We start from the raw sequence: 22,114 nt of genomic DNA on the forward strand, positions 1-22,114 counted from the left end.
CAATTATTCAAATTATGTGTAACTTATTTCTTGAGATTTTTAATATTATTATAGAGGTTAAAATACTTTCGTAGTTAAATCGTTAAGGAAAATTTGATAACAGCCATTTTCTATTTGTACGTGTATGCATATCGATATTTAAACCAGCTGGCTCATGGTGTTGTCAAACCTTCCACTGTTTATGACTCGTTAACCTCGAATTAGTGTTTTTCTTTTTCCATTCCCAAGTGATTTTCACCAGTAACAAGGCTTTCTCAAGACATCATTGATATCTAAAAACATTCTATTTTCTTATTCTCGTTTTTGGCTCTTCGAATTTGGGAGGATCCTGTTTCATTAAATCGAAATCGTCGCACAGGAAGTGTGCCTGCCACAGGAGCCCTTCAAAAAATGTGATTTTCGCTAATTGTTTTCTCGACAACTAGACGGTAGATCTTATAATAATTTCGGGAATAGATGGATGACGTATATTTCTATTGATTTCCAAACTTCAACTCTTAAAGTTGGAATTTTCGATTTCCATTAAATTCGCGTGAACCTCCTTAAAATAATGAAATCAATGCGATTTCACCATTTCGAAAAAAAAACGCCAATAATTATAGTAATAACAATAATAATAATAGTAAATCGATAATATAATGTAACATCAGAATATTTTAATGTAAGTGATATTTTTCTTACCCTATACGTGTATAATTTATGTGCAGTGAATCATGCATACGATTTGAAAATATATTTGAATCAATCTAACTCGATATACAAAGTTCAGTTTAGAGACAGAACATTAATTATTGATGATTGAAATATTGGCACAAATGATATGATTCTTATATCCATGTGCAGTGAATGCAAGAACGGTATTAAACTACAAGAAAGTAATCGTTATTGCGTGTATGTAATAGTGGCTAGCAGTAAGAAAAATACGAGTCTTGCGATGAAGCCGGTGAAGTTTCTATCCGTGGCTAATTACCCTATCCTTTCTCATCAAACTGATAAATCGTACTGCCTTCGGCAATACTGATTAGTCAAGATTTGTCTTTTTTCAAAATGATTTTCGGTTTTTTGTACGGTCTTTAAAGAAAGTTTGTAAGACGGGGTCGCAATAAGAGGGCTTGGAAAAACGAAGCGAGTATCAATATCGTCTTCGAGAATCGTGATATTTCCATATAGAGTTGTTCGAATGAAAATTCTGGCTTACACGCTGTCAGAAGAAGTCGTTGAGAATTTAAGAAGTTACTCATAGCAGGGCTAGTTCGCTGGGCACGTTATTTATTGCCAGAGATCAGCTGCTTAATAAGTTTTTGTACCAGGGAAAGTTGTGCTCAGCTAGCATGAAATCGAGGTATAGACTGCACTCCTGCAACTTGTGAAAAAAATGGAGAAGTTTCTCACGTCAAATCCATCTGACACTTTCACTGCCAATCAGTTAGGACGCAAAACTTCGATATTTTACTGTTCTACTCGATTCTTTTGCGTTTACTTTGAAATATAACACGCGGTGAGGCCAATAAAATAGAAGTCATTGATCAATCGATTCGGATGAATAATCCATCCTGAAAATTGATTATCTGCACCCGAAAACCAGTTCATTTCAGATTTTGTTTTTTTTTTGACAGGAAAGTGGTGAGAGGGAAATGAGAGAAGTTCTGCCAATTGTTGTCTGGCTGACAAACGCTGTTAGCTTTTTCAAAATTCGTGCTTCATCATCATTAGCAGGACTCGCACTGCAATTTATTGAATTCTTGGCGTCGAGCCCCGATCGTAGCTTTTCATTAATTAATTGTAAAGTGAATATTGTCCCGCAAGAAATAAAGAATTCAATAATCTTTTAAGGTGTTTCGACAATCCATAGCTACGTGAAAATTGTTCATTTGTTAAACAATTTATTCTCACCGAAACGAATCAATGGATAATTCGTGCTCTATTCAAATGCGGAAGACTGTTGAAAAACTATCCATTTTTACAACTGCCTGATCAACGTTCACAATCGATTTTTAGACCCACTTTGAAAATGAGAGTTTATCCTAGGAAAAATACGTCATGTGGCAGTGTAATAGTCGAAGGTTTCGCCACAATTTGATCAACGATCCAACAGAGGTCATACGGAGGAAACGAATATCGATCAAATGCTGAACCAATATGAAGGTTGATTAAGCAATGTTCCATTTTGATTAGTCATGAGGCTCATGGCTAGGCGTTACCTATTATCGGAGAAAAATAATCATCATCGATCATTATGCAATTGATAAAAACAGTTTGAAATCATGCATGTATCTTCAACTCACTTCTGAAGCACCTTCCACTGTTCGTTCAAATTCCAACTCTCTCACAATCTCTGAAGATTGCCTTTCGAACTTATTTTTATTTCAGTCAAAAGTATTCATACTTTTCAGGTATGATTTTCCATCATTCTAAAGTTTTGGTAAATATTCAGAAGTGCAACTTTTTCGAAGAATGGCGATAGAATTTTTTTCCTTTTCTGTCAGTTAGTAGACACGTCTAATGACACGATAATGAGTTGGGAGACGGTGAAATTATTTCTTAGAGATTATTTTTCTTAGCAAAAAATCAAACGTCAAATTTGAACGATTTTCTATTGGTTTTTATTGTTAGTTTTTAACTTTCTTAGTCTCTCAGCTCTAAATAAATAAAAAAATCCATTCATACTGCATCCATTTCAAAAGATCAATGTTCATAACATTATTTAGCATCGGCTATTTCATGATCCTTATCATATTTTCAAATGGAGTGTAAAATTTGTTTTTTTTTTAGTATCTAATGACGGTGTACATGAAACACAGCAAAAAACGATATTTGAATATCGTTTCTCTCAAACGCATGCACCAAGGCGCAAGAATTGTTTCGCCGGATCGAAGATTGTTGCATACGTGCGTGAACGTTCCACCAGACGTTTTTTTTCTTGAGGTCCAGAATTTTATTTCGACCGTTCAAAACACGGGGCACCTGTAAAAGCATCATTCTGGAGTTTTATTGGGTGGACCGAGACACGCACGCGGTGCTCTCACACGCATATACGTACACAGATTTGGAAACGTTTCGCATACGCGTACTTTTGAAATTTCACAATACCGTCGAATAACATTGACGTTCGAAGCAGCAGCGTCTGTATCGTCGAAAGAAAACTTGTTCGCGATGCTAACAACGAAATTTTTTCGTCTCGAGGAATTATGAGATTGTAAACGATAAATAATTGCATCGAGCCTGATGATTCTTTATTGGTGATAATGATTTATAACAATGCACCCACAATTTTAAATAAATACGTTGCGCCAACGCTGAACAACATAATTGCGATAAAAGAAAAAGAGAGCTAGAGAAAATGAGAGAAAGAGAGCGAGTCAGTCACAGTTATGTGCAGCTATAGACGGGATGGAGAAGAAAGAAATCAAGGATAAGTATACATCGTTCTGGCGTTGTACCGATGCTTAGAAAGTCGAATTACTCGCGGTGCAAGATTGCACCTCACGTCTTTCGCAGCAGCCACGGAGATAATAAGAAAATATATATGTGAAGAACGAAGGAATGAGGAGAAAAGGGGCAGACGAAGAGTCGAGAGACTCGTTGAAAGTGGGTCCCTTTGGCAGAGAAGGATACACTAGTGGGAGGACGGGGCCCCACTCGGGTTGTCCGAGTTAGCGGCAACTGCCGAGTTCTCCGTTCCCGTAACATTCACTGCTCGTTCGATCGCCGAGCAATATACTACGGGGCATCCACTAAAGAATCGTGGAAGTTTTTTTTTCTTTCTTGAAGGAAGAATTAAAAAAACTTTCCACAGCTCGTCAAAGTTATCGTTTACTTTTACGTTAAGTTGCAACAGTTCCTACACGCCTGATAACGACAAAAATTCCTCGTTTGCCGGAAACAACTTCATTCATTTTCGATCTTGACGCACCGCGAGACCAAACAACAATCGGTTCAGATGGAAAAGGATCAGCTCGATTCACTCGCAACCGTCGCTGTGGGCTCGGAAAAAATGCCACCTCCTCACAGCCATTACGCGGCCAGCGACGTCTATTCCGCTTCGGAATCCCCACCGGTGAGAAAAAATAAATATTTCATTTTTTTCAATATCGATTTTATCGAGAAGCAATAATACCTTATTTTCATATTTTTCACGATGAAGAAACTCGCGTCACCTTATCCCGTTTTGTTTACCTTTGTTAATCGTATTTCAAAAGTTTAGTCTCGCGCGGAGCTCTTCATTAGTTCTCGAATTTCAACATATCGCATTATAATTATTTCCACTAATATTTTCATACCATTATAAATGCCGTTCAAAGAGGTAAAAAATTGTTGTCATTTAAATTCTAACGTGTAAACTCTGAGAAAATATTCCCATAAATAATGAATTTCGTTCGACTCGAGAAGTCAAAATTCAGTTTACCGAATGAATTCACTGAAATTGATTTAACGAAAGCAGCAAACTTGGTAGCCGGAGTGCTCTTCGGAAAGGAAAAAAAATTGTTTTCGAGCATTCCGTGTTCTTGTTGACGACTTATCAGCTAATGTATCAGAAAACGATCCAGTGAGATACAACAAACTCTTGATTATGTTCGTGCTTTATTATACAAATATTCTTATGGCTGGTTTTGCAATTTCGAATGCATATACACAGAGTATAAAGCTTCATGTTCTAAAACTCGTGAATTCGTCAGTTTCAAGAGTGTAAAAAGATTGGAGGAATAAATTGAATGGTTGGTGACAGAAAATAAGTTTTATCATTTTTTTTGTTACCATTCAAATAATGCTATCTCATAATGCTAGCTCGAATTTGCTTCGAAAGCCAGACACACCGATTACTATTTCAGAAATTTTAATCGAATTAATTTTATCCCGATTGCGAGTCAATCAAAATCTGAATAAAATAATTTACAAAGATTGCGACGAAACACATTCAAATTTACAGAAATTTAGTCGCCGAGGTGAAAAATATAAAAGGGCATAAAAGAACATGAGTTTGGGGATTTTCTAATTTTCAAAATACAGCAAAAACCTCATGTTAAAAAAAACGTATACAAACCCACAAAAACATATAAACGAGATAAAAGAAATCATTAATTGATGCCTCGGTTTTAACAATTTTGCGTAGAAAACGATTGTGATAATTCGAAAACGTAGTTTCAAAAATGAAGTAAATAGAAAAACGAAGGTTGACGGCAAAACCCCATCGGTTATTGAGACTGATACGTGCACGTTGTTAAAAAGTTTGAAAAACTTGAAAAATAATGAACCGAATGAACTGAATTGTCAAACGATGAAACCCTGCTATCAAGCAACGGCCATGACTTCGTTAGTTGCATTTTCCTTCAAGAATGAAAACAATGAGACAAAGATTACAGGTCGTTCGATTACGTTAGATGACTTGTGGCACGTATTCGCAGAAGTAAATCGATTGTTTGAATGTTCAAACATCCGTTGATAATGATCAGCACGTAAAACGATATGCCGTTTTATCGGTTGAGTATTCAATTTCGGAAAATTGCGGTCATTTGGATCGTGATGTTTGGCGATTTATTTATCAACGAACTGTGCATGGGATAATCTTATCCACACCCGTTCGTAAACTATTTACTGCATGATAATCGATTAAATAACAATTAAAGATGCTGTCGAGTCCCGACTGTTGAAAAATCAGACCGAACAGAATTTTATCTCCAATCTCAAAATGAATGAGGTAACCTTGATTTTTATATAGATCCATAGTCGCAAGATCATCAAGATTCGTGAGCTTGTGAGCAACACCCAAACCCGTTCCCATCGACGTCAATCGTCGAACTTTCAACATAGTTCGTCCTGTGCTAAAATTTTATTTTTTAAATTTATTCAAACAAAAAACTGCTATAAAGAAAATCCATTAAAAATGTTGTTTGTGCAATGTTTGTGAAAGGTCCTGGCATTTCGATCTTTGAATGTAAAATTTTGCTTTTTAAAAGACGGTCTGGTCGAAATATCGGGGACTAGTTTGGTCGGGCACTCCACTTGAAAAATTCATCGATGTTATGCACAAACTTCGTGCAAAAAAAGGTCGATTTCAACGTAAAAATCCCCGCCCTTAAAAGGCTAATGCACCAGCGACATATGACACATTTTTTCGTAAAATTTGTTGCTATTTTCAATATAAAAATCATTGTATTTCTTTCCTCGCGATGTATTGTTTCAACTCGAAATGATCATCTGTGGTTATCGGTACGTTCATATGGACTGCATTATTTACACTGACACCACCTGGATGCGAAGTATAACTAGCTTGGAAATACTTTTTTTTAATTCTCATCAATTCTCGACTCTTGGAAGCTTGATATTTATCTATGTATTTTCAAATTTCATTTCAAACGAATTACAATACTTTCTTAAAAGACTTCGTTCTTCGAGGTTCGTGAACAAAACTGTCACTTCTCTTGATATTTTCTTTTTCTTCACTTTCAATTATTTTTTAAGAGATTTGTTCTTTTCATCATCGCTTTTTACAACGTGAACATATATCACATTTCGAATACGTTTTCTCTTTCATCTTCCGTTCCCACATCACATGAGGAGTATTTCTCGGGCCATTAATTTATCGGACCGTGTCACATGAGGGGATAATAACGGAATCTGGTTTTTCTATACTGCACAAAAAACACTTTTCTATGCGGTATGAATGGAATTGAAAGGCAGTGATAAGCGATTAACATATTCATGGGATCGTAACGGTCGTTCGTTCTTCGAATGCCGAGGGGTCCACAGCATTTTAATGTCGCATGAGAAAAACTTTAGACAATACTGGGCGTCGTTTTTATATTTCTGAATAAGCAAAGTATTATTGACAAACACAAAAAATTGAGCATGAATATCGATGCAGTTTCAGCTCGAGTACGCACAGTGCTTCACGAAAGTGGTTGCAACGTCTGCATTTTAAGGAGTCTCAGTTATATTGCAACGACGATTATTTCAATTTTATATTCTCGCAGCATTAAGCGAGCGATTCGTACGAATTGCAATGTAAAATGAGAAAAAGTAAAATTTTTACTGGAATAAACGACGACGAAAGTTTTCATTCGTATACTTTACTGCTCTGGCAAAATGATTTGACAAAAATGAAAAATCCCAAAGTCGATAACATCTCGTTCGGATCTACCAACGTTGAATATTTTTTGAGAATCGAGTTTACCGTTCGATTGACAATGAGACCACAATGAACTAAAAGAACGAAAAGAGGTCGACCGATCGAACGAAGATTGACGCGAAGAGAGTTCGAGATTTTCCCGTTGATACAGCGAGTACAAAAAAGCTGAGCGTGGCAAACAATTGGCCCGGTATGCTTTGGAAATTTTTAAACAACAAACCCGCCATCCGCGAACACATTAGTCGAGCATAATTCCGCATGGCAACAGCGTCAGATTTATTTTCGTTGTCCGTTCTGTTGTGACGAGAAGGTACATCACCGGCCGTTCTCCTCCGCACCAACGTGCCAGTAAAGATGTGAGTCCCTGTACGTATATCGACGTGTGTTCGCTGCACGAGTGTGTTTGTGGATGGCCTACTATTTCTCGCTCTCTCAGCGTTCGGCTCAGCAAGGCCTCTCACCCGAGCCTTCCTCGTACACATTGCGTACAGCGTACATCGAGGTCATTACGAATGGCGAGATCGCAGCTTCCTGCGATCTCGCCATTTCTTTGTATTATAGTGAGTCTGTAGAGAAATGAAAAAAAATTAAAATAAACGGAGGAACGAAAGAACGGTGGAGATCGATGAAGAGGCAATAAACTATAAACGAGTGCGCGCGACCGGCACGGAGAAGGAGAAACGCGGCACGGGGCTTCAGTAAAGATGATCGATCCTCCAATTTCTCCAAGCGATTCCAATTCACGTTGATCATTTGGAAATCCCATATGAAATTCATTCTATCAAAATGACCTTCTTCGAGTGATTATTTTCAGAATAACATCGTTTGAATTTCGCTAGCCTTCCGCAGCGGCCATAATGCGATACTCGTGAGTTATCTTCCCAAGGATCAAAGGTCACGGGTTTCCCGTTCACTGTTTTCAGGCCGCATGCGTCGCTTCTCCGAGCATCGCAGTAGAGCAGCAGAGTTTGTAGAGTTCGAAGCTATGCCAGAAAAAAGTCTTATTGAAACGAAGGCACGTGAAAATGCTCAAGGAACTCGGAAATTAATGGTTCTATCAAACATCACGCAGAGTCTGGGAAATTTGTCGCGTAAACATGATTTTATGTCGCTATTTTTTGTCATTTGGATGTTTGTGTACCGCAGTCTGAAGAACAGCGATAATCTTAATGATGAACTCTCATTTCTTCAGGCTCTGACGAGGTTTCAGCTTAAAATAATGAGTCTCGTACAGCCAGAGCGTATTTGGAGACACGGTCGCGGTGACTCAGAAAACGACTTTTTGCATGGTATTCGTTGGAGCTAGCAAATTATTCCCTTGTAAAAATTCAGCCGACAAACTGGTAATTTACCGATGTGTGTTCGCACGCACAAAACTGACTCAGCGCTCGGATTTATGGGGAGAAAAATGATTCTATAGAAGCTTACGTAATCAGAGGTTCGATAACGATCATTTGAAATAATCGGATTGTCATTCTTCGAAAGCACATAGAGCAGCCGAGGTCAATTATTTGTCTTTGGGTTCAGACACATTTGTAGATGGACCAAGTTATCTTTAAATAAAAAATAATGGAATGTGTATACTTCATGAAAAGTGAGCTGAGCCCCAATATTTTTTTTCCTCAAGAATAGTAAGCAATTTCGAAAGTTAAAAACTCTGTGCCAGTGCAGGTGATAATTTAGCACGCGGTGAGAAAATTCTTGTGTGTACCTTTTCTCAATTTTTCTCCTGCCTGCATGGCGACTGGCCAGCTCGCCTTAACGATAATTTCTTTGTAGTTAAAAGAAGTTGTCGTAGCTAGACGAATGAGAAATTAGCAACTAATTTTCCTCGGCTGTTACACAATTAAGCGAACCTCTCCTGTAAATAATCGTTACAAATATGCAGAAAGCTTGTTTCCCGCGTGCGCTCTTACGTTTTTCTTCACTTCTCTAATTCCACTAACTGTGCAAAACAATAGTTCGAATTATCGTGGATTATACTTCTCACTTTTTCTCTCCTGCATCACGATTTGAAGTACGACACCTGAGATAATCAATGCGTCCTGTGACAATGCAAGATTTTTTTTTTCATGTACCAGACTGCGAAAAACCCAATTGAAAAGTTACGTACAACTCAGCGTCGATGCGTTTCAATTGACTTGCAAGATCATTGAGCAAAAGAAATATTTAAAATATCAGAGAATAGTTGTTATTCGATTGCCTCTAACGATGCGTTGCTAGATGAGAGGAAAAAATTTGGAATGCCCATGGAAATTGTCGCAAATATGAGGAAAAAAGGATGGAATAAACATTCATTTAGCCATAATTAAAAAAAGTTATTAAACAACCAACATGAAACATAAAATTACCCGAGCGAAAGAAAAAGCATGCAAATTAGAAGATTGTGCGTTGCTGCTTCATCATTTTATTGCGTACACATCGCTGCTCTTGGCAAGTGTAACTGCTGTTATTTCCAATTTACTATCCTCGTAAAAAAGACTCTTTAAGAGAAAAGAAAAATGCTAATTCACGTTTTCTCATTTTTCTCTAAACATTATATCAGTAGACTTAATTTCTTCCGTGAACGTTTATCGAAACTCTATACATTCTTTAAACGTTTTCGACGCTGAAATAATGTGAAAAGGTTTGAGTAAGCGGAAAATACCGTGAATCGCATTTATGGTCAGTTTTTATAAAATACTTTTTCCATCATCATCCAGGGACTTTTTCTTAAAAAACAAGACGCGCTATTAGCACATAAATATCGAGTAAATGTGCACAAAACGTGCAAAAATGTTGGGGACGATCGAAATTTCAATGAGTTGACAACAGTTTAATTAATTTTAGGCAAATTAAAAGAAAACAATTTATCGATGGTGCTCAAAATTCGGATGAAAATGATTGATTAAATAGTATTGGAAAACAGTGGGAATTTGGCACGTGATACGCGCTTCGGCTGTTGAGGATAGCGTCGCGGATTGTACGACTAAAAACCTCGACTCTGTTGGGTACCAAGCGTGAAGCTGGCACGAATGTATATAAGCACAGAGACTTGAAAAGTTTCTAATTGTGCGGCACTGTTCGCAAAGCTAGTTGCGGAGTACGCCGCGATATTTTCCTGTGAACGTAGCCAACGTTGAGATTTAGCAATCAATTGCACAATTTTCTCTTTTCATAATGAAAACATCAATCGCATTCTTGAAAACGATTATAGGCACAAACGTATATGGGTCTTGAATTCTTGAATTCGAGAAATTACTCTTCCGTTGAAAACAACACGATAAAATAATGTTACAATCTACAATGTGTGGAAAAAGAAGTTGTTTCGTTTGTCTTTTTTAATGTAGTTCATACACGAAACGATTTTCTTAAGAAAGTCTTGAAATTTACACAGATTTAAATGGCCAGTCGACTGACACGCATATTTTCAAGGGTTCGTCGTATTGGTTATTGAGATAAATGTGTTTAAATATGAACAAAAATACACAGGGTTATAGGGACTATGCGAAAAAATCGTTTATCTTTCCATATAAAGAATGAACGCTTCTTACGAAGTTTATGAAAAAGTACACAATAACAATGAAGCATATAATGAAAATCTGGGAAAAAATTCGAGACGATTGTCTTACTAGTATAGTAAAAAGGTAAAATGAGCACTCGCAGCCTCACATTTGCTTATTTCGGCATTTTGTTTCTTCTTGGCTTGGCCCATTCCTGGCACAGCCTTCTGTCTTTTTTTTAACACTATTTTCTTGATCCATTTCCCTCTGTGTTTCTCTTTTGCGCTCTCCAAAGCGATTTTAGCATAAAAAACTATTATTTAGCATAAAAACTAGTATTTTAGCCAGGGACGAATGAAACTTTGGGTTCAGTCAGTAATGGATCCCCGTTCAATTAATGGCTTGCAATTTCATTCCCCATAAAAAATAAGTTGAAAAAATTTATTTACAATTTCGAATTAATAACTCTGACATTAATCTAGAGTGATAACATCTTTAAACAGGAAATAAAAATCGATCCAATTTAGACACCCATAAAATACGATCCCATGATCTACCTTAATCCATATTAAACTCTACAGAAGCATGTCCAAAGTCTACACGAAATAAATAGATCGAAAAATCCTGACGAGTAAAATCTCTATCTTGCTCCTTTTTACGATACGATGTTGATATAAGGAATTAATTAATAAGTGGCAGCCAACCGCATAAGCCAGTAATAAGGGGTATGGCGTGGGGGAAGGTAAACAGGTCCAGTCACCTATAAGCTCAACCTCGGTGATGCGATATTAAACATATGGACCAAGACGACCATTTAAAATTCTTCTCTCATCAAGATATTCATAGCCGGTTTAATATTTAAGTCTATCGATTGATTTTTTTCATTTCAACAACAAAATAAATATTTCAATCGCAAAAATCATACTCCAAAATAATCATTTTGCAATCAATCACGCGTTGGTTGACATATTAATTAGAGAGTATTAGTTGAGGATTGGTTTGCGAGCTTTACTGTCAGGAAGAAAAAATCAAATTTAGTGACGAACGATAGAAAATGTTGAAGAACAGTTACAACAACAAAAACTAAACGTCGCCACTTATTCCAGTCTACCGACGAACGATGAAATTACACGATAAAATTGTTTAGAGATTTTTGTCAAAACCGCGAATTGATAGACAAGACAGAGGAACGGTTACCAGTACGTAAAATTCAAATTCGGTATCACGAGGTTCTGAGGTCACGTAATTGAAGGACTATTCTCGATAATTGATCTCGCAAACCTCGATTCCCATTTGTGCAATATTTACTGAACAATTTTAAAGTGATTCTGGTTTGGTGAAAGTGATTAACGACTTATCAATGTTTTGAAAAGCGCATTTTTCCGGCGTTTTGTTTAACTCGTGTTTAAGTCTCTTCGTGCTCTCAAGAACATTGAAATTTATTGTTTTTCATGATTTCTAGGCGTATACGAGACCACCGATGAAAAGCGTAGCCGTGCAAATAACAAGGATAATCGCTACGATGATGATAGCGATTTCCGTCATTATCGGAAGTTTCATCTTGGCTTCTGCTTGGCTACAAGCACGGGCTTCTTGCACCCCTGAAAACATAGCCGCGATGCAAGCTCAAATGAGCCTCCAGAAACTCCAGACCGAAGCTCTCAAACATTTGCAACCGGAAGCACTGGTCCAGGTAGGAAAAAACGTTTTTCAATGACCATTTCAGTGTCGCCATTAGTACAACCGTGTGAGAAGCCATCGAAACTATTTTTATTCCCAAATTGGCTTTTGTAAAATGTTTGTATGACGCTTCTCTTTCTAAGGAGCTAATTGACGTAACCTCCCCGTAAGTCAATCTTACTTTCTACAGCGACGTAACGCAAATACCGGAAATACGGTATAGCAAAGTCGGAAAGGTACCCCGATGACTACTGACATACTTCCTTTCTATGATTGGCTGTGCGGTTAGGAAGAGAAAATCTACTCGTTTCATATATGGATGATTAGACATACCAGTTTTTCTAGAAAGATACATTTTCCGGGTGGAAGAAAAATCGAGTGTAGTGTGTATTTGGTAAAGTCGTAGAAGGTCATTTGAAGCAGCAAAAAAAGGCGTCAAAGAAAAAATAATCGCTCATTATTTTTCCGTTATTCACTATCGAAATAAAAGTATCTGGGAATTACGATTCGCTTGAAAGAGCATTCAATGCGTCGACAATGTTCGCGTAGTTTGTGCAGCAGCAGGAAATAGCGAAGCAGGATTTAATAAGACTGCTCGAAGTCAGCATTTCACGCTCCGGGATAAAACCTCTTTCCAAGCATTCTTGTACCCTCGTGCAGGAAACTTTGAGTTTATTCAGTCTAAAGTAAATTTAGTTTCACACGGTTACATCGTCCGAAGGGGATTGTCTCTTTTGAAGGTCGGTATCGGAAAAAAATGACTCGACGTTTTCGTCCGATTGGACACGTTCGAAAATGAACAAAAATTGACAAAACTTTCGGGTTTTTTTGTAGAGAAGCTCAATTGAAGATGCTATTTCAATGGGTTTATTTTTGAGTGTGTTCAGTGGAAAAGGATTCATTATGGATCGAATAATGCATGTTCGCGACGTGACCAGCTGCGGCTTCGAGTACCGAATCGTACCATTTATTCGCCATAAATAATAAGATGAATTATACGTGTGATCTTTACGATGAGCGAATTGTTTGAAAGTAATGTGGGGGACTCGGAATCAATAGGAGAGTTTGAAACGTCAAAAAAAGGCTTTTCAGTTCTCGCAGAACAATCGATTCGTATTCAGTCCTTCATGTATAAAAAAATGATTTTATCATTGAATAAAAGAATGAGATCAATCGATCATTCGCACAATCGATTTTTTCACTCTGGTACTAGCAGCTTGAAAAAGATTGAGTGATCAATTGAGCTCTGCCTGTAATTACATAAACGTTCTTTCATTTTACAATTTGGAACATCATTACAGTTAATCGAATGGAAAAACATCTGTTCCAGTGGGCGTTTTGAAAACTTAATGGATCGAGTTCCACGGACTATTAGTGAAGTCTCATTATTCTTGTCTTTTTATATATTTGTTATTGACTTTGTTATTAGCATGCATTTATATGGATGTGCTGCGCACAGTAAGCAACATTTAGTGAGAAAGCAGATACGTATAAACGCTAAAAGTGGGCTGCTCCGTTGTGTCTAACCCATTAGACTTGAGAGTGGGAGAAAAAGTTCAAGTGAGAGAGCAAAAGAGAGGGGGAGACGAAGGGGCAATGCTGTCGAAAGGATTTTCTCTTTTGCGATTAACTGTACAGTTAGCTACCAGCTCTCCCGACTGTCATCATTAGGTACATGACGAGAAAGATGAGCATTATCGAACGCAATGATGGTACCTGGGGACGATTTCACGTACTTGAAAAAAAGCTCACGTTCGAACCTCGTGCATGGTAATCCTTTATGCGAGCGATCGATTAAATCTACTGGGCTTTTCTCAACCTAGAAAACGAATTTTTTCTACTCTTTTGTCATTACTGTAGTTTCTAAATTGAGAAAAAAGTATTCGTCGATTAAAGGGGACGATTATTATCAAAATGTCAGAATCGAGATCTCATTTTTCCAAAATGCAATTCTTTTTTTTCACTGCTTTACATGATGCTCAAAATTGCATAAGCAACTTGCGTTCTTCATAGTGTATCAATGGTTCGACAACGTTTGACAATTACTAAATTAATTTATAAAAATTCGTTTATGATCAAATAAAAATAGTCTATAAAAAAATCGAAAGTATCGATTTCCGAATAAAATTTGCTCACAAACGAACCTGTTTGTATTCTTATAGCGAGGTTGATTACAGGTCAGACTTTTTGAAATATCGCGACTTGGTCAGAAATTTCATATAATCGTAAGAGTGATGCTGCGAAACGTTTGTTTTTTCCTGCACCCTAAAAAACCTCTCTGAAAAGTGGCACTACGATATTTTGTGAGACGTTTTGTCAGAATCGAAAATTCAAAACGTCACGTACAGATTGTTAGTACGAAAGTGCGAAGGTGTCATTCATAAATACACGGCGCGAGTTTCGCCGAAACGAAACTTTTTGTTAGCCGCAGCGCCGAACTTTCCAATTGTCAGCGAAACTCCCTTCACCGCGAATCGGTATATCGTCCGACACGCACACTCGTGCACACACGTTCAAAGTACATTATTGTAAAAGTCTGTATGTGTAGCATCGCGCTCGTTTACTTTGCAATCACTGCGTATAATGACCGAAGAACGAATGCTCGTGTCTCTCTCTCTCTCTCTCTTCGTATTTTATAGAAAAGATGATATTTGAAATAAAGTGTACGTTGTGATTTTTTTCTCTCTCCGTCGTGAACGCGGTACTGGCGTACCATTTGTGCCAGGCTGTACAATAATGGTAGCCACTCAAGTGGGAAGTAGAAAGTTGTCGCAGGTCGCTCGTGGTATACTTGTGCACAGCTCGACATAAACTAATAAAACAGTAAATATCTTCGTGAAAATACATTTAATCAATTAACGCATCGCCCAATAAGTCGACGGGATATTAAATCGAGTGACGAAGTAGTAAATGAATGAGTTAAGAAAATGATCAATTGATTAACATGACAATGAGCGAATGAAAGCAATTGAAATGTCAGAATTTTCATGATCGAAACACAAGTTGATAAGCCTGCGATGGACTGAACGTTTGGCTCAACCGGCTGCGAGTAGAGACGAAGCTGAAGTTTGCAACGTTGGAGTCCGACGAAATGAGGGAAAAAAACATTTGCAATTCACCAATTATTTATTTCACAAAGTATCGGTGCAGCTTGGAAAACTACGAATAGCAAATTGGGCAGGGAACGAAATGGGAGAATTACTGGAATTATTGGCTGGTTATTTTACATCATTTCGTTGGAATCGTCGTTGTCAGATTTCCTTTTTCTGGTAGATACATTCGAAAGAAACGGGCTTAAAATTTCTCGAGAACTGTGACTAAATCGGGACTTTTCAATCCACCAAACATGCCTTTTCTACAATATCAAATAGAATTTTAAAAATTCAAATATTCTCAAAACAAAGCCAAGGCAGTCTTATTTCAAGTATCTATTTTGTGACCGGAAGTCGTTTGTAGCTATAGTTTCAAGACCGATTTCGTAAACACCATAAATATGTAGAGTAAAATATGTTTTAACTTCCGGAGGATAAAAAAAAAATGATGTTGCAACATGACAAATAAAAGGCGAATACAAAAGAGTCCAGCTGTGTAAGTTTCTGTGTCGGAAGCAAGACTTTCCAATGAGATCATAATCGATACGTGCACATCGAAAGAAAAAATTAAGTGTAGCATCTCCCAATCATAATGTAGTAACGTATTTTTTAGTACTCCCTAATAAATACTCAATTCAAAGAGCGTACATCGCACAAATATAACAACAAAGTTTGGGACTGTATGGAAATTCTAACGCAACTGGGCCGAGTCTTCGGTCTTCATTTGCAATAAAGTGAAAGGAAAGTATTCACGCGCTCTTCCAAGCTAACATGACCTGGCTTCGCCTTTCACCTTCTGCGATTTTGTGTAATATTTTTTCTTCCGCGTCAACACCTCGAAGCTGGACAATGCGTGCATTAGTGCTGAGATTTGTTTGTTATCCCATTCGATATGAAGCCTTGTTACAACGCACTGAAAAATCCTTAAAAAATTAAATTTCTTTTGAAATTCAAAAAAATCATCGACTCGCTTGAAAACTTGTTTTTTCAATAAAAAACCTTGCGCACATGCGCGTTTCGTAGTAGATTTTTCTTCAAAGCATTTCTTCAAAAGTAGTAAACATTTTAAAAAAAACTCATTTTTCAATCGAGAAATTTGATTCATTGACTCGATACCGAATCCAATGTTTAATGGTTTATACCTTTAAAGAAACTGCAATCCAAAATTATCCGTCTCCACAAAAAATTCGAAGATTTCGACAGGTTTCAAGGGCATAATCCGCTGCGATTGAATTATGAGATTAGAAAAAGAATAATTGTAGGGCAGAGTAGAAAATAAATCCTTCCACAATTACACAGCACGAGTGATTATTTTCCAAGCTTCAACAATGACAGCTGGACAAAAATTTCTCCATTCATGTATGAGATTATAATATTTATAGAGGGATCATTGTGCTCGACGATAAATTCGTTGGAAGTTTGAAGGAGCGTTGGTCCACTCGAATAAAGGTCGATGCTGGACTGCGCGAAAGGACAAAAGGGCGATAGAGTTATTAGACTTATTAGTGAGAGGTGGAACGTACCGGAAAAGGTTTGATTTATCGACGCAAAATGACAATGCCATTGAGAAAAAGCGACCCACTTGTTGCGTACGAAAGACATGATTTCCTCAGTCATTCAATACACGACGCGACTCGCCCTCTCTAACGTAGTTACTAGCTTGGTTATAGGTCTTCGAGAGAAAGTGCACTTTTGATGCGCTCGCAAGATTATAGTGCACGAACTGAAGCTACGGACTCTCACCGAGCGCGCTTTTACAAACGATGGAAATCGAATGCAGCCGAGTACGGCACGTCCTGAAAATTAATTGCTATTACGGTGCACCGATGCGAGATGGAGTTGACTGTTCGATCGTGCGAAATCATCGCGTCTCTGTTTCTTTATTTGCAGCAGCTATTCCTCCTTCCGTTAAGCCCGGCCCATCGGGAATCGTATTTTTTGTCAGAGGGGATTCCGGGAATGCAAAACTCTTACGTTCTCGTAAAAAAAGTGTAAAATCAAGCTGTCTATGGTGGGTAGGATCGCGAAAAGCTGGACGGCCAAGTTAAAAACGATTCCTGGGGCCAATACGATGTGAATCGAGATTAAAAGTACCATTTTCAGACCTACGCAAGTGACGTTGTGGAAGAAAATACACAGGGAAAATTACGCATGACATTAATAAACAAATATTAATTCCAGGATCGCGAAATCGCGAAGGAACAGCTGCAGAGCCTCTCCGAATCCTCGAACAAAGACGAGGTTCGAGCTGACACGAAGGACATTAAAACAACTACCGATGAGAACGATAAATCCAAGTCGGACAGTGACAACGGTGACCAGAACGAGTCGGACGAAGATTACGATGATTCGGAGTTTCCACCGGTTCACATAAAACTTCCTCTTCAATTAGACCTCGACGATCTCGCAGGGGTTAGAGCTTTCACTTCGATCTCACGAATCATTAATTCCGCAATGGATTTTGCCTGCGTATAAATACGCTTGTAACCCGATTCGATTCGTCGTTTTCAGAACTTGTTACAACAGGCACGCAGCGTCGTGTCCTGCGTCGTCGAGCGTCACAGATCCGACGAAGTCATGGATGGAGAGGACGACGCTGAAGCGAAGACCACCGAACGTCAACGCATGCAGAGGCTTCGTGGTGAACACGTTGCTATTCTTTGCGAATCCGGAGATCCTCGCCAAGAGTAAGTATTTTTTCCGAGTTGCACAGCTTTAAAAAAAATCGCCATTCTTTATCGTCATGACGAATAAGTTGAAACGCCACATTTTGCTCGACGAGAATCCTCCGTGGCGCGCAACGGCGTTCGCAAAAATTTGAAACATTCGTCATGAGACATTTTTCGAAACCACCAGCAATCCTGCCTCATCGAGGTCACCAACCCTGCACGGGATAATGCGCGCAGAAATTTTGAATTTTCACGAGTCAAAGGGCGTGCAAATTCGATCATCATTGCCCAACCTGAAATAAAAAGTATTGTTTTCGATTGATTTCCAGACAACAGGAACAAGAAGTACTCACCCCGATCATCGTTCCCTTGGGCACCGTTCAAATCCCCCTCCAATCCCAGGACAAAGCGTACAACAGTTACCAAGTTCATAACCAATTCCAAGTACCGGAATCTCAACGCGTACCGATGCCGGTTGATGCGAGAGGAATGAATCCATTCCTGAATGCTATTCTTCCTCCTGAATTACGGAATATGCCTCAGATTTCCGTGGAGATGGGACCGCCCCCGCGTGTAGCACCTCAATCCCACATAACGAGGCCACTTCCGGTGAGTATTGCGGTGACGCAGTCGACTGTTTTTCGGATCTCTGGCAACAAAAAACAAAACGGTTCGGTTCGAAGAGTATTTTTAGGTGTCGAACTTCGCGATAATGAAAAGAAAGAAAAAATGTACTCCGCAGTAGTTTGAACAATGCGAATAAATCAGACGCGATAGAGACAATACTACAGACGAGTTTGCAGTGCAAACAAAGACTGGAAGCATAACCTCGAATTTAATGGGACTGTGCAGATGGAAATGCATCAAAATCCTGGGGACTTCCGTCAGATGTCGGTGGCTTCGATGCACGTGATGAGACCCCCTGTAGAACAGGAGCAATACAGTCGGGAAGAACAGCAGCAAAACATCCCAGTAATGTTCGCCCAACCGAGCCGCCCACTCATGACGAATCCCCAAAATCAAGAAGCCCACGGAGTGATGGGACAACGAGTTCCCCTGGCACAGCCACAGCCAGGGCAGGAATCACAACAGCAGCATGTCCAACCACGAATCAACATTCAGCGAGTCGAAGCTAAACAAATGGACGAGTCTTCGGAGGTTCCTGATAGATTGAATTTCCCATTCCGAGGAATGCCCATTGAACTTAGACGGATTATACAACAGGTCCCGTTGGAAATCAATAATATCATTCAACACATTACTGGGGAATCAAAATCCGTTCAAATGCCTGTCCCAGAGGGCGCTCGCCGAGAGGTAAGCGTACAGAACATTCTGCAGACATTTTTCTCTCGCACCACCGAGCGTCGTGATTCTATGACGCTGAAGTTTCCAACGTTGGAGTCCAACGAAATGGTCTAAAAAAATTCTCAAATAATTCCAATAAATCTCCAATTTTGTTCCCTGCCGAATTTCCAATTCGTCATATTTCAAGCCACAACAATAATTCGTGAAATAAAAAAATAATGAATCATAAATATTTTTTTCGTTCATTTCGTTGAACTCCAACGTTGCAAACTTCAGCGTCGTGTGATTCTAACGGTAAAAACTCACTTTCGAGTACCCTCAAATACCAAAAACCACCAAATTTGAGGAAAATGTCGTTTAACGCTGCTTTTTAAAACACTCGTAGCAGGTACAAGAGTTCAAACCTTTCCCGGAGAGTATACGGCCCTTCCCAGTCGATCCGTTCGCGCTGCCCATTGAAATAAGAAATCTTCTGGAGCACGGAAACATCGAAGGGCAAGCAGCACAAGGTGCCCAGGATTCCGAGGATCAGCAGCAGCAAAACAAGCAGGTCCAGGGCGAAACGACCGAGAGAAAATTCCCCATTCCAGCTAACGTTATGAATATCATTCACCAGGTTCGATATTTTATTGCTGTCGTACAAGAATATTTTTAAAATGATTACGATCGAAATGTAATAAAACGAAAATGGCCTTTCAGATAATGGAGAGACGTGAATTTCCGGAATCGCGATTCGCAGTGCCCTTGAGACCTCTCGAAGTTCCGGTCGGAGCTCAAGTTCAGGTGTCGGATAATCAGGAATCCGAGGAAGAATCTGGGCATGAGCAGGAGCCGCAAGGTCATTTACCACAAGAGCCCCAGGTCCACCATGAAGAAATGCAGGACGAGGCTAATCGTCCTCACTGTAAGTACTTGCTGGGAATATTCATTCGCACTTTCCATTCCCCCAATTTATCGATTATCAGTGGACAAATATTTAGTTACACAAAATGAGAGAGGACTTTCAACATTTCAGTTGTCCAGCCTCGATCGGTACGCTCAGTTCCTGAACCCTTCGCGCATCCTCGTGAAAAGCGTGTTCGTCGTTGCGCATGCCAGTGCGCGTGCTAGGAAGTGAAGCGCACTGCTCAGCTCTTCCCGAAAGACATGCAAGAAAAGCATCGTGAATTTCGAGAATAAAATCAATGGGGTGTTCTACAAGACCAAGGAAAAATTGTATAAAATGGAGAGAAAAAAACACACACACACACACACACACAGAAACTAATGGTATCTCAAAAATGGAATATTTTTTTAACGAATAAAAATATATGTGGTAATATAATTAATAGATGTGGCTAAGATTTCTTCGTATCCGGATTTTGCAGCCTTGTGGCGATATTGTAGACAAAAAAATATAATTTTCCGTGCTTGCACTCTGCTATCATTGTTTGAGCGATACCCGAATTGCGTCTGCTTTATCGTGTACATGTATGAAAGAAAAAAATCAAACATGATGCAATTACAAGTAAATAAGCCCGAAAAATGGATACAAGTGATACTGAATTTTACTAACGGCTGATAAGCCCCAATCTTACATATGTTAAAAAAATTCCCGTACCAAAATTCGACGAGTGATATTTTCCGATTTTTTAATACGAAAAAAAAATATCTAAGTTATATCTTATTAACATTTTTTATTACAATCCGCAAAAACGCTTGCACCGCGTTGAGCTACCGGCTACTCTATACCTGCAACGTCAATTTTTTATTCACTAAGTACTAGTGCCTTTTTATTCCCCACTAAATGAGAATATTGTATCTGTATATTGTTTCTGTCCAGACGTTAATAAAATTATTGATATTGGTTGGTTTGTCCAAACTTTGAGAAAAATTCATTGAAATTATTTTCCTACCATTATCGAGTAAGAAATCGTGCAAGTAATTTATCAAATTCGTCACGAGACAGGCTCTTATACAAATTTATGTTCCCACTACGTTCGGTTTGTCACGGAGGTCCCAGTAGCAATTTGGTATTCGATTAACAACCTAAAGATAGCCAAAAAAAGATGTCAATGTTTTTTGGACTTCCAAAAATATGCTGCCCGCGTTTTGGTCTACTAATTGTATTACAAATGTCTGCTTGGCAGATAACTTTTTCCCATCCGAGAGCGACTTTTAGTGACTTTTATAAAATATAGTTATCCATCGGAATAATAATAAGAAAATCGTTTTACAAAATCATCGATGCCCTCCACACGTTTTTCGAATGCGAGGAACGGAGAGTGTGCAGGACCCCATTGGAGGAAAAGTACGGGAGCATAACTCCGGATAACATCGTCCGGATTATATGCTCCTGGGCGCGAAGAGCCTTGGGCGGAGGTCGACCTTTTTGTCGAGGTTGTCCTCCGCCGCAAGCGGGCCTTCGTGGAGGATGGGACGCCCTGAGGGGCGTCCAGAGAGATAGAGCGCCACCCCGAAGTCCGAAGTAATACGAAAGCGGTTCCGGGGTGGCTGCTACGAGACCGGGGGTCGGGTTTTTAACCGGTAGTTCCGTAACGGAGAGTCCGACACACAGGGGGCCTTACAAGCCCCCCCAGTGCGTAAATGCATTTCCCCCAACCCCGGTATACAAATTTAAAAAAAGAAAAAAGTCGTTTTGGAACAAACGTCTTATTCACCGTCTCTGCTTAGATATCATTTTTATGATGAGAGTTATCCATATAATATCTATTTTATAGGGAATAAAAAAGATATCATTTTATGGAGCGTCGTTATAAT

At 38.8% G+C, this 22,114-nt stretch overlaps 1 protein-coding gene across 1 annotated transcript; it reads left to right on the top strand.

The window, feature by feature from the left end:
• Positions 1–3,673: 3,673 nt before the first annotated feature.
• Msr-110 lies at positions 3,674–21,215 on the top strand. The gene is made up of 9 exons (XM_043433983.1): positions 3,674–4,057; positions 12,071–12,301; positions 17,562–17,792; positions 17,892–18,067; positions 18,379–18,658; positions 18,902–19,363; positions 19,740–19,970; positions 20,054–20,258; positions 20,370–21,215. The coding sequence occupies exons 1-9, from the start codon at positions 3,941–3,943 to the stop codon at positions 20,462–20,464; spliced, it is 2,028 nt and encodes a 675-aa protein (XP_043289918.1). The 5' UTR covers positions 3,674–3,940; the 3' UTR covers positions 20,465–21,215.
• The last annotated feature ends 899 nt before the right edge of the window (positions 21,216–22,114 follow it).

Source organism: Venturia canescens, chromosome 1, assembly GCF_019457755.1.
Source record: "Venturia canescens isolate UGA chromosome 1, ASM1945775v1, whole genome shotgun sequence".
NCBI lineage: Eukaryota > Metazoa > Arthropoda > Insecta > Hymenoptera > Ichneumonidae > Venturia > Venturia canescens.

Coding starts and splice junctions, on each gene's coding strand:
- Msr-110 (XM_043433983.1), top strand. CDS start 3,941: ATGGAAAAGGATCAGCTCGATTCACTCGCAACCGTCGCTGTGGGCTCG. Junction 19,971..20,053: donor TTATGAATATCATTCACCAG/GTTCGATATTTT, acceptor ATGGCCTTTCAG/ATAATGGAGAGACGTGAATT. Junction 20,259..20,369: donor CGAGGCTAATCGTCCTCACT/GTAAGTACTTGC, acceptor TCAACATTTCAG/TTGTCCAGCCTCGATCGGTA.